General features: G+C 38.5%; 1 protein-coding gene across 1 annotated transcript in view; it reads left to right on the plus strand.

Moving 5' to 3' along the window:
• The window catches only part of LOC121959979 (transcription factor 4-like), a 263,772-nt gene that overhangs the window by 132,763 nt on the left and 117,909 nt on the right, over positions 1 to 13,100 (plus strand). Inside the window, exons 7-8 of the mRNA XM_042509549.1 lie at positions 10,048 to 10,174; positions 12,742 to 12,791. Of these exons, the coding sequence (XP_042365483.1) occupies positions 10,048 to 10,174; positions 12,742 to 12,791 (177 nt within the window). The remainder of the gene's footprint in view (positions 1 to 10,047; positions 10,175 to 12,741; positions 12,792 to 13,100) is intronic.

Consider the following 13,100-nt stretch of genomic DNA (forward strand, 5'->3'; position numbering starts at 1 on the left):
TTCTTAATGGACCAAAAACAAACAAAAAAATAAATTACAAATAATAAAATACAAATAATGTATTGAAGCATTGGGGCTGTTCATATTTACTTCAATACAGATTTTTCTCTTGGAGCAGCCTCTAGTGGACATTAGGGTAAATGTCCTGTTGAGTTCATTCCAACTTTATATAGAAACAAAAAATGGTTTGTAGGATCTTTGTATTGAAAATTGAAAAATTAAATATATTTATCATGTTTTACTACTTTCTAGTTGTTTTGTCCCTTGTTTTTATGATTATTCAGCACTTCGGTCAACTACGACTGTTTTAAATGTGCTATATAAATAATATTGAATATTCTATACAGCCCTACTATTTATGTATTTATTTATTTTTACAAAAGTTGACATTTGCAGTAAAGCTTACTTTAGCATACAGTTCTGTTTGTGTTATACATTGTGAATGGTCATTAAAAAAATTTAGGGGCCCTCATGTCATGGAAAAGTTTTAAAAATGAGACCATAAAGATGCGCTGGAACCCTTTTATTTCAACTTTCAGCAGGTTCGGTGCAACATAATTCATTTGGAATCCAGTATTCACTCTGTTTTTGCTCTGTTTTTGGTCTCCACCAACTCCTGATGGAAATATTTAATCGTTAGCTCCTAATTTTTCCGCTGCGTTCACCGGCTAGTCTCTCTGTCAGCTGTTTGGTGCTGAGCAGGTGGTGCACAGTAGATTTGAAGGTTTTTTTTCCTCTTTGAGAGCAGAAAGAGTGAACCAAATCGGTACAGTTGTTGGCCGTTCAGCTGTGTTTTGAATTGGAGCGCGGCTCAGAAATAAGAACGTCCGTTCTCGAGGTTTTATTTCTCCTGTATGTGTTTGTTTTCTGGCTATAAATGACTAAAATGTCTCTACAAAGTGAAGGCAGCTGGAACTGAGGCATGATGGGAGCGATCAGTTCAAGATGGCTCTGCAGGGAAGCCTATTTTTCATTTTCTTTTCATCTCTCTTTTCATCTCTAAGTATAAATCTGTCTCTCCATCCATCATTCATTCACTTCCTGTCTCCTCCCCATTCTTCTTTCCTTTCTTTTTCCCTTTTGTACTTTCCCTTTCTTTCCTCTACTAATGCCTCTACTTCAACCTCTTTTCCCCCTTCCCTTTATCCCCCCTTTTTACCCTCCTTTTCATCACGTTTACTTTTCCTCTCGCTTGACTTCTTCTGTCAAACTTCTCCATCTTTTCTGCACTCCCCTCTTTCCTTTCCTGCTTTTGTCTTCCCTCTTTTGTCCTCCCTTTCCTCCTTTGTTGTCTTTCTTCCTTGTCCAAATCTTCCCTGTCCTCTTTTCACTTTCATTCTCTCCATCCCTCCTTTTTCTTTTACAATCCTTCACCCCAAACTTGTTTGTAACTTTTTCTCAACTTTTATCCTTTTATCCCCGTCTCTGTTGGCTCCTTTCTTATGACTCAAATATGTTCCAAACACTAAAAATGCTGCAGTGATGGATTTCTACGTTATTCACATTCGCAATTTATTTATTTTTTGATCAGGACACTCTATCAGTTGTTTTTTTGTTGTTGTTTTTTTTCAGTGCAGTAAACTGCAGTAAACCGTATTTTAACCAATAGTGAAAATGACTATTTATCTATCTGTATTCGTTTTTGTCATTTTGAGTCAAATTGTCGATCCCTTTTAATCCATCGTCCGCTCCAGTGACTGATATTTTTTTAAAAACTCTGGGTAAAGCTGTACATTTTTTATGTGATTTTTTTTTTTTACATGTATATAATATAACATTTCCTGTTTACTTTAAAAACTGTTAAAACACAAATTACTTTAACGATATGATTTCTAGACTGAAACGTGCGTTGCGCTTCCTCCTTTCCTCATGGTCGGCCATGCTGCTTGTTAAAAAAGTGGGCGTTGCTCCACTGCGGTCCACTGTGTCTTACAGACATCAAATAAGTTTGTGCATTTGGGTAAAGTCACATGACTGTTATCATAGATCTAGATATGCTAGAAAAGTGATGCTCGTTGGACTGAATTGGGATGTTTTCCCTCATCTTTTAGTCTTTGTCATCTTTCCTTTTCTTTGTTCTTTCCTTCTATTATTTCCATTTTAACCACAAAACTTCTTTTACTTCCTACTTTTCTTTTTGTCCTCACTTATTTCCAGCTGTGTCCTTCCTCACGTCCTCCCTCCCTCTTCCTCCTCCTGTCTCCTCCTCCCTTATTCTCTCCCCTATGATCTTTCCTCCCTCTCTAAACTCCTTTGTTCCCCACTTACTTTTCTCCCCTTTTTTACTTCCATCTTTACCTTTCTTTTTTTCCTCCCACTGAACTACCATCTCTCCTCCTCATCCTTCATCCCCCCCCTCCTCCTCCTCCACCTCCTCCTCCTCCTCCACCGCCTCCTCCTCTCCTCGTTCTAATTGCGTGCAGGAAGCTGCCAGATATTGTGAGGTGTAATGTGCTGTCTGATTCCTCTCTTAGTGTTCTTAAATGATCGCTATTTATTTGTCAAGCCAAGCGTTGAACGCTAATTAAGGAGAAATGCTTTGAACTGCCTCGTGTGTGTGTGTGTGTGTTTGAGTGAAGTGTGTGTTATTGGGAGTGTGTGTGTGTGTGTGTGTGTGTGTGTGTGTGTGTGTGTGGGAGCGGTTAGAAGATGGAGGAAGTTGTCATTGGCAAGTCGATCCCTCGCCGCTTCAAGTGCTACTGCAGATGTGTGTGTGTGTGTGTGTGTGTGTGTGTGTGTGTGTTTGCTGTTATCTGTCCCCGAGGTTTTTCTTGCTCTGACATCATTTTAAACACACACACACACACACACACACACACACACACACAGCAGCTGGCGTTTCAGACTCCAACACGCTGATGTGATTGGCCGTTTTCTTTGTCATGACGGTTCTACGACGTGATTGCTGTCTCAGTCTTTAATTTTAATATTTTCGGGTAATCAGTCCTTAGCTTGGATGTTATTGGTCGTTGAACGTTTCATATATTTCCTTCTTTGTCGATGATGTTACGCTTATCGTCTTTGTCACTCTGGTGGAAATCGAACCTCTAACTCTGCCTTGCTCAACCTGCAGTTGTAGCAGTGACACATCTTTATTAATTCAGGGTTTATTATTTATTATTTTATTATTATTTATTTTACTAATTTTGAGGTCATTTCTTCTTTGTTGCTCATTGTCTTCTTCCCATGTTATTGACAAACATCAAGCCGATTTGCTCAGGTTTCAAAAGGTGAAATTATCAAAGCTGATGCAGTTAGGATTGACAGTTGGTTTTGTCATAAGGACGCACCAACTCTCCCTCTCAGCTGTTACTACGAGGCAGTCAACCGCTGACAAAAAGAAGAAACGAACATTTCTGCGTTTATACTGCAGTTAATGTCCCTGTGAAAGACCCGCCATCCTCTCACATCCAGCAGATGGCATGAAAAAAACACATGGAAGAAAAAGAAGTTTTCTGTCACTGAAGAATCTCACTGATGATGATGTGTTTTAGGTTTTTCTGTCTTTTTTTTCCCCTATTTTTGAAGTTTACAACAAATTATTGATATATCGCTGCAGGCTCACCGCTAAACCGATTAAACATATGGTGTCTTATATCAAAAGAACGTCTGCGTCAATTTCGGTAGCATTTGAATGAAAAGTTGTGGCGATATAGGTATTGAGTGATTTTGCATATTATTAAAAGTATAGCTGATAGACTAGCATTACATTGTTAGCATTTAACAGCGTAAATGATTCATTGTCATGTTGCGGCCTTGGATGTGTGTGAAGTGTTTTTACAGTGTTCAGGCTCTGTGAGGCCAGTTTTATTCGTTGTCTCTGCTGGTTTTGACTCTTTCTGGTAGCAGCCTCAGGGCCTCGCTCCCTCAGGAGTGTGTGTGCAGAAATATGTGTACGTGTGTGTGTGTGTCAGCTGGAGCGAAGCTGGCGTACAGGTGCGCCGCTGCCTCGCCAGCACTTCCTGGTAATTAATGACTTCTTCCTGCCTCTCTCTCTCTCTCTCTCTCTCCGTCTCTCATATTTTGGATGGTGGAAATTGATGACATCTGAGTTTCAGTCACATGAGGACAGAGGAGGAGAGGCAGAAACTGAGGAGGGGGAGGCTGAAAAAGGGCATCCGACAACAACTATATTCACTTCTAATAAATGCCCCGTCTGTTTACTTTAAAGTGAAAACCCTGAAACAAAATGCATGTTTACTTTCTTTAGATACCACTCTGGTGTCTGTGTGTTGATTAAAAAGCTTAATATAAAGTTAAGAAGCAGGGAGCCACAGCTTAGCTTTGCTTTGAAAAATACACCTACCAACACAATAAACAATAATTCATTAAACATATTATATCTCACTTACTTAACCCTTTGAAACCTGAGCTCCTGTACTGATTTCTTTTGAACTCATGCGAATAAGGCAACAATACAAGAAATGACCTAAAAATAAGCTTGCAAGATAAAAATTTTTACAATAAAAGGAAAAGTTATATATAGAAAGGAAATGACCCGAAAAAGTGCTATACTATAATGTAATAATAATAATAATAATAATAATAATAATAATAATAATAATAAACAATAATGCGTTCTGAATTAGAATGTAAAATGTAAAATTCTAATAATTTTTAAATATAGTTTTTTGATATTCCCTCAGAGTTTTCAGGTCATTTTCTTGTCACTTTTACTAATTTCTGCAGTTTGCAGGCCATTTAATGCCAAGTTTTTGATTGCCTTTTTTGACATATTTTTGAAAGAAATCAAACCAACTTTCTCATATTTGAAATATTTCAAATGCTTGTGAAAGGCTGATGTTGATCCAGGTTCCCAAAGATTTTATTTTTGGGGGGATTTACGCTGCTCTGTTTCCTTTCTACTTTTTGGACGAATCTTCCATTTTGGTCTGTTGTTGTTCTCTCCTCTCCATCTTCTCTCTTCCTCTCCTGTTCTGTTTTTTTGTCCCCTGGTCTCTCTTTCTGCTTCTTTTTACCTCTCTCTGTGTCTCTCTCTCTCTCTGGTAATCTATCTTAGTTAATATCGTCTCTGCGAGCAGCTGGGTACCGAAGCCCAGTCAGCTCTGTGAGAAACAGACCTCTGGTTGTGTGTGTTTGTGTGTAAGTGTGTGTGTGTGAGAAGGAGAGAGATACACACACATAGACAGATAGAAACAGAGATGAAACAAGATAATGAAGAAAGTAAAACAGAAACAAGAGACGGAGCGAGGAGGAGTGAACCTGGAATTACACACCTATGAGGATGCATAGAAATATATCTGTGGCTCTACACAAAGCAGGGAGTTCTGGGTAACTGTAGGTCTCAGAAGAGCCGGCACATGCACCTGCACGTCAAACAAGCTGTTTGGGGAACGGTTCAAATATATTAACGTCATATCCAGAAAATGCAAAAGATGGCTGAGACGTAAGAAAAATGTATGTCTGCTCACTGTCATCTTCACGTTTTTATTTAGAGAACAAAACTCTTAAAAGATGAAGATAAAGTAAAAAGTATGACGGGTCTAAAAGAACCCAGCAGCAGGAACAAGCAGACACTTTACATAGATCAAATTGTTGCTCATTTGCACACAAGCATCTTTTTTAGAGACAATGGTGATGCAAATTAGGATTCAAATTCTGTAAAGTATCAGATGAAACACCAACTGTAAAATGTTGTTTGTTTACTGTATTTAAGCTTTTAAAGATTATTTTCTGTCATGTTTTCATTATAAAGCAAATCTATAGCTGCATAGTATCTTAATTACTCAAAACATAAAGTACCTAGATTCAAGATTCATTTTATTGTCATTTCTCTGAATATTCGCACGCCATCGTTCACCACCAGCTTTTGCATTTGAGTTCTATGCAAATTTAAAAAACGGCAGTGATAAATATACTAAAAAACAACATAAATGTACTTAAAACAACCTTAATACAATTAAAAAACAAACAATATCAAAGCAGCCGAGCCAACAAACACAAAACGCACAGCAACACAAAAGTAACTAACAGATTCAGAGTTGAGAAAAAGTGCACAAATGCTCTGTTTCAGTCTAAAAAAGGCAACCATATTTGTTCTAGTTCATCCACCAAAAATGTGGCAACCACTTTTAGAAGTTAGTGTTGTGCCGCGGGACTTTGAATTCATCACAGGACGTGTGTTGAAAAAATGTGGCAATGTACCAGGCCAACATGTTCTCATCCCGAGTCGTCACATTTTGCCGCTTTGCGGTGGACTTTCACGTCTACATATCACGCTTAAAAATTACATCTGCTGTCTGCTGTCATGGCACCACCATGATGTCAACAAATGCACGTGTTGCGATGACGATGCACGTAGTCGTGTTTAGACAACACAAGCACAACAGGTGCCATGCAGCCATGCTGGTGTATAAAAACACAGCAGTTCTGTCATGCAGATGCAAAATTTGGCTTTTAGTGTCACGTTCTCATGCTGAAAACACTGCAAAAGTGGCGGTTTTTAACAAATTTGGAATGAGAACGGGCTGACCGAAAGTGGCCATCAATTCTGTTGCATTATGGGAAATGTAGGATCCAGTGTAATTGGAGCTTGATCGATACTAACGGCTAAAATCTGCTGCTCGGATTTTGACCATTGTTTTCGTATATCTTTCCCGTTAATCACCCAACTTTACATTTCTGGCGTACCCTTCAAACACCTCAATCACTTTAACCTCGGTGTCGAAAATAACCAAGTTGTGCATATTGAAGTGAAATTGACAGAGACAGTAAGACTATAGCGGGTAAAGAGAGACGGACAGAGAGACAGACGGGCATTTTGTCTCTCCTCCAGCTCGTCTAGTTGCCGGGGCGACAGGTCTGGCCCGGCCTGGCTCGATGTTCGAGTACGAGAAGAAAAAAAACAAAGAAAAGAACAGAAAAGAAAGAAAAGCGCCACAATCAATGAGACCCTTTTTGTTTTAGTGGGAACCCCCTTTTACCCCCGACGACACACACACACACACACACACCAAAACACACTGAAACACACACGGACAGAGGAACAGGATGACTGAATCGGTGCGCGATTGTGTGTGTGTGCCTTTGTGTCTGACTCCCTCTCGCTCTCTGTGTGTGTGACTGACTTTATTTAAGACAAGGGCCCTTTTGTTTTAAGCCGGAGAATGGCTCTGAGACCGAGGCTGGCCCTGTAATTGGCCTACTTAGGCCCTGTTTAGCATGAGAAAAGCCTTCCTTGGCCCGGCAGTGCCAAGCTAACTCTTGTTTTCAGCCACAGAGAGGACGGACGCGCTGATCAGAATTCAGATTAGCTCAAAAAACATCCACCCACCCCCCCGCTCTGCACACTCCTCCACCCTCTGCTTTAAACACACTGCACACTAATTACTTAACGAGAAAGCTGGGAAAAAAATCTACACTTTAACGGAGTAGTGGTGGAGTCTATTTAAAGGAGGAGGGGGTGGGGGGGGGTTCGCAGGCTCTTTTTCACCTCTTCCCTACTTGCGTACTTTTTGTGCCACTTTGAAAAAAAAAACTCTCCTCCATCCGTCTCTGTCTTTTATTCTTGCGCTCTCTTCTCTCCAAATCAGCCCAGACGCCACTTGTTGCTGCCGAATCATTGAACTTAATTAGCGGGACAATGTGTGAGCGGTTTGCTAAGTTTGAGCCGTAAACAGAGTCACAGTTAGAGGAGGGAAAAAGCGACAGAGAGGAGAAGTTAGACTTTGAGCCGTGGAGCCGTGAGATGAACGTCTCCACGCTGAGCAGCATGAGGTCGCTCTCATGGAGGTAAATACCATCACATGCCACCGTTTCATTTTGCGTTATCAGCTCGGTTTGAGGTGTCTGAGGTAGGCCAAGTTTTGGGAAGTTAGTCAGCTTCGAAGTCAAATCCAGCAGGCATTTATTTATTTATTTATTTATTTATATGTCTGACGTTGAACTATCTATTTATATGTCTGTCTCTCTGTTTGTCTTGTAATCCGAAAAAAAAATAGTTAAAAGGATTTTGATTAGTTAATTGTAATTAATTTTGACAGGAGGCATGCTTTTTAAAACTTAGAAATTGATTTTTTTTTTTCAATTTTAATGCTGCCATACATCATGCTCGCACACACACAAAAAGTCAGTTTCGGTTTGATTAAATTATTTTATTTTAATATTTGCACACATGGACTTCCATATGTTTACTCTATTAACCTATTTAGGGCAGTAATACATTGACTTTTATGTAATCTAATGCACAGGCATGCACGCCGTAACACAAATATGAACTAAATATTAACACCATTGCAGTTATGGTTGATATTCCAACCACTAATGCAACGTTAGATGGTAGTGATGGGAAAGAGTCCCACTTATAATACTTAAATTTGAATTAAATTTATTTTTTATCTGATCAGGCCGATGCAATTTAACATAGTTCCAATACAGAGTATGAAGCTGATGTGTTGCACAAAGAGTCTATAGCTATTTTTCAGCTCTCGTCTCTAGTTTGGCTTTTCCGTTTATACCTACAGTGTTATAAAATATTGAAATTCAAAGATCATAAAACCACAATGCACTATAAACGTGAGGCACAATAAAATATACATACTGCAGTACTTTTGTGTGTGTTCATGTCATTGCATGACCCAATAGAGTTGTATTTTTGCAGATTTGGACACGTTAGAGTTACACCTGGGTTAACGTACTTCAAATGACAGATTTGTTTGCTTTTTCAGGCACTTTTGTAATATTTGGTGACAAGACAGATATAATCCGAGTCAACACACCAGCAAACAATATCCTTACATTAGTCAGTCTTTCACATATTATGACGCTCTGATATTGACATTTTGCAGTAAAATAAAACTTTGCGTAGCATCCTGAAGTATTTCAGATCATTCTTCCTTTAGCATTCGTGTTACATTTACTGGGGTAGGTAGTAATAGATTACATGTCATCAACACTCGTGAACTCGTTTTCATGACATGGAAAGTCAAGTACACAAAGAGCTTTCAGAAAATTTCCAAGGTGAGTACGTCATCTGGGGAATATTCATACGGTCACTTCTCATGAATACTGTAAACGCGAGCACATTTGAATGCAGCATGTGCAAACATATTTTAAAAATAAGTATTTATAATCAGCCAAGATTTAATTTTGAAAAGAAAATGTGCAGTTGTAGTTGCAGTGTCAAGGATAACTTGATGACAGTGTCGATAACATCTTTTAAAAAATGGCAATTTTAAAAACTTTTGAAATGATAAACAGTGCTCCATTGAAGGTGCAGTATGTAAATCTGGGTTGCTGATTTTTGAGTCAAATATCGCCAAATACCGATGGTTGGCGGTTCGGTGACACCAACAACTCAAAGTCATCGGTATTTAACCTTCAAATAACACCCAACAATCATTTTCTTTCTCCATTTCTTACTGAACCTTAAACTCATGAAAAGTGCGTTGACATATGGAGCTTCTTACAAAAGAGCTCCGCTTTGTGCCGGTAATTTATACGCTTAATATGATTTGACCAAATGTGAATCTCAAAAATCTGTTGACATTGTTTTGAAAAGTGGTCAGATTTTTGAGCACATAGCATATTTAAGCACATTTGAGCATACAGCATATAGTCGTTCTGAATGTTTTAAATGTTTAATTCTGGCTATTTTCCAAACTTTTTTGCAACATCTTAAATTTGTGCAGCATTCCAGTGATCGATTTTGTGTTTGAGTGTCAAAATTTTGACAAAAGTCAGACTTTCCAAACAACACTACTGACAGAGTTTCAAACTTTAGCATCTGACTGTGTTGAGTATTTTTCGTAAAACATGCTGAGCTTCAACACACTGAAAACCAATTTTGGTTGCACCTATTCTCATTATCGTCATGTTTGAATTCTCTTTTTAAGGGTTGTCAGGTGATATTATATTCTGTCACAGCTGACTTGTCTTTGTTTCTCTTCAGAAACCTGCAAATTTGTTTTTTTGTTCAGTTTCTTTGTGAAAAATGCTGCGTCCTTCCTGGTCTTTGAGTCACAAGGTCACATGATTAACAATCTCTCTCTCTCTCTTTGTTTCTGTCTGTCTGTGTCTCTCGACCAGTCGATACTGGGTGGCGAGATGGGTTTGGGGAGTCCCGGCGCAGCGTCGCCCACCAAGCCGGCCGGTCAATACTACCAGCACTACGGCTCCAACCCGCGGAGGAGAACGCTGCCTATGGACGCCATGGGTGAGACGCCACATTACACAAACACTATAAACTCACAGGGAAAGTTAACAGATGTGTCATTAAAACAGCTTTGTCTGTAACTAAATGTCTATGAAGAGTTAAGTTTCCGAGCGTTTTTTGGCCTGTGGCCTTTTTCTGACTTTCCAAAACTCTCAGAGCATCATCAGTGTGAATGAGTTTGGCATTATATTTTTTTTTAAGTACATGGGCGGATCATTGATCAAGAAATCAAACTAATAAATATGCTCTTTTCAATAAATGCAGAGTAATACAACAGTCCTTTTGTAAAATCTCCCGACAATAAGGTTGCAAAGTTGTTTTTTGTGCAGTTTTCAAAGCACCAGACAGTACAACCTCCAAAATAATGAAAAGTGAATAAATTATTACCATTAGGATTTATTGCAGGGCTGTTGTATTAGACTGCATTAAATATATTAGACAAATAAAATACAAAATAAAGATACATTAAATACATTAGTTTTAGAAATCCCTGTCATCCCCATCAGCGAATCAAGCACCCCATACACTGGGCCAACGTGTGTTTGGTGACAAAGTTGAAACATACAGTTTGTACTTTTTTTTTTTTTTTTTTACTCACTTTATTAACAAAAAAAACAAATTAGGGTGTATAGATCAATTTATTTATTTTTAATAAATTAAATACAAATTTAAAAAGGTTGTCTTTAAAATTCTGGAAAAATAATTTTCAGCATCATTTTCCTAATAATAATATTTTTTTACAGATACAAGCACCTTTAATTCATGCAAATTTCTAAAACAATGGAAACTATAGAAGGAACAGCAGCGTTCATCTGTTGAGATGTTTTTTCTCTTTCTATTTGCATTGTGATCATCTAAAATACGATGTTACATTAACTCCACCGGCTTGATCTGTCTGAAACCAAATTCAAATCAATTCTCTTCATATGTATCTTCATGGCATCACATCATACAAAAGCAGTTTAAAGTGCTTTACATAAAAACTGCAAAAATCGTGCAAATAAACAAAGTGACCATGCCTGAATACACGTAAAACTACATAATTCATCCATGCAAAAAAGCACACAGTACATTTAAGAAAAGGCTCAAATAAGTAAGTAAAAAGTATTAATTTAGCGCTGAAGTGCTTTAAAAAGGCAAAGTACAACACACAAAACAGAAAACAGAAGATAAAACAACCACCCGAGCCATGTGGTTAAACGTGCAAAACTATTTGCACAAAATGAAAAAAATCACATACACACCAAGAATACACACAAGTGAAAAGGAAGGTCTTAAAGGCACAAACTGTCAGAGCAAGACTGAGATCAGCAGGCAAACACGCTGTCTGGGTGCATAGATACTGAATTCATCTCACCGGACTTTAAAAGTGCTGCAGACACACGAGGACAGAAGTTAAACAGGCCGACGTTTTCGTCCTGGATATAATTCATGCAGCTGAGTTCTGGATAAGTTGGAATCTATGTATTGTTTTTCTTGGGAGACTCAAAAATACAGAATTGCAGGAATCCAGCCTGTTTGTAACAAATGCACGCATGATTTTCTCAGAGTCAGATTATATAAGCACAATATTATCCAAGATAATAAGATACAACAACATGTAAAAAATAAACTTTGTTTTAACTTATAAGAAAGTCAGCACAGGCTGCCTTAAAATTTTAAGTTGACTGAATTTATAAAAGCAAATTTAAGGGAGTCTGTACACTAACTTTTTTAAGTTAAAACAAATAGTTTTTTTTTAATTCTTGGCCTGAATTTCATTATAAATTGTTGATATTTTCTGTATTAGACAGAATTGAAGCAGCATGTCACTATAGTTTGGATGATAGTTTGCATTTATATAGAAAGTTTTTGCAGTGACCTTGGTGAAACATTTTAACCCGCACTGATCCCATTTCAGAGCCGCTGTGTGTTTTCTTTTCTAGAAGGCCGAGCATTGTGCATGGGTGTCCGTGTCTGTGTGTCACCATCCTGTTTGTCCGTGTGTGTTTTGAAAAGGGACTTTAAGCAAGAAAAAAAAAAATACAAGGAAGTCTTTTAGAAAACAGGACAATAGTGGTCGTGGTGTAGCCTTGGTAGCGTTAGCCTTGAGAGGAAACACACACACACACACACACACACACACACACACACACACACGACGACGACGATGTCGATGACTGCGGGCCAATTTTTAAAAAAAGAAAAAAAAAAATGCTTTCATTTTTCCATCAAAGTCTCACCTTCCCAGTTAATAGAGCGTTCCCTCGCTCCCCTTGAGAGAAACCCTGAAAAATAATATAAACATGTCCTTTTATTAAAGCCAAAAAAAAATCAACCCTGTCCTTTTTGTGTTCTGTCTTTTTATTTCCTGCGTCTTATTGCGTCGCGCCTGTTTGCACTGAAAGCTTTCTTTGTAAACATATCGACGGCGGTGGGAAAAGTGGCCTCGCTTTTCCCTCTTTGGGTGATCGATTAAATTCAAACAAATCAAACCAGAAAGTCCTTTAAGAAGAGAAATAAAAAGCCTCTTGGCCTGTGAAACCCTCATGTATTGTTTTGTGTCTTTTTTCTTCTCTGTCTTTCAGAGGTTCACACAAAAAAAGTGCGGAAGGTCCCTCCCGGCTTGCCATCCTCAGTAAGTGATAACATTTTTATTTATTATTATTTCGGGGGTATTATCGTTGCTTCTGCTGTGTGCCTGATGAAAAGGCTGCTGATGCTCCCGCATGTTTGGAATCGCTGAGCTGGTTTTGTCGGAGAAAAGCTGCACACGTTGCCAGGTTGTGTGAATTTGTCGAGGTGAGGACGATGCCGCTGTTGGAGCCGAGCTGGACACACACACAGCTGTCGGCTTTTTGTTGTCGGTTCCTATTTTTGGGGAATCAGCTGGAAGAGTTTCACGCCAGAATAAATAGAGAAAAAAAACTCTTTTGTTCTAAATCTG

Source organism: Plectropomus leopardus, chromosome 20 (assembly GCF_008729295.1).
Source record: "Plectropomus leopardus isolate mb chromosome 20, YSFRI_Pleo_2.0, whole genome shotgun sequence".
Lineage (NCBI taxonomy): Eukaryota > Metazoa > Chordata > Actinopteri > Perciformes > Serranidae > Plectropomus > Plectropomus leopardus.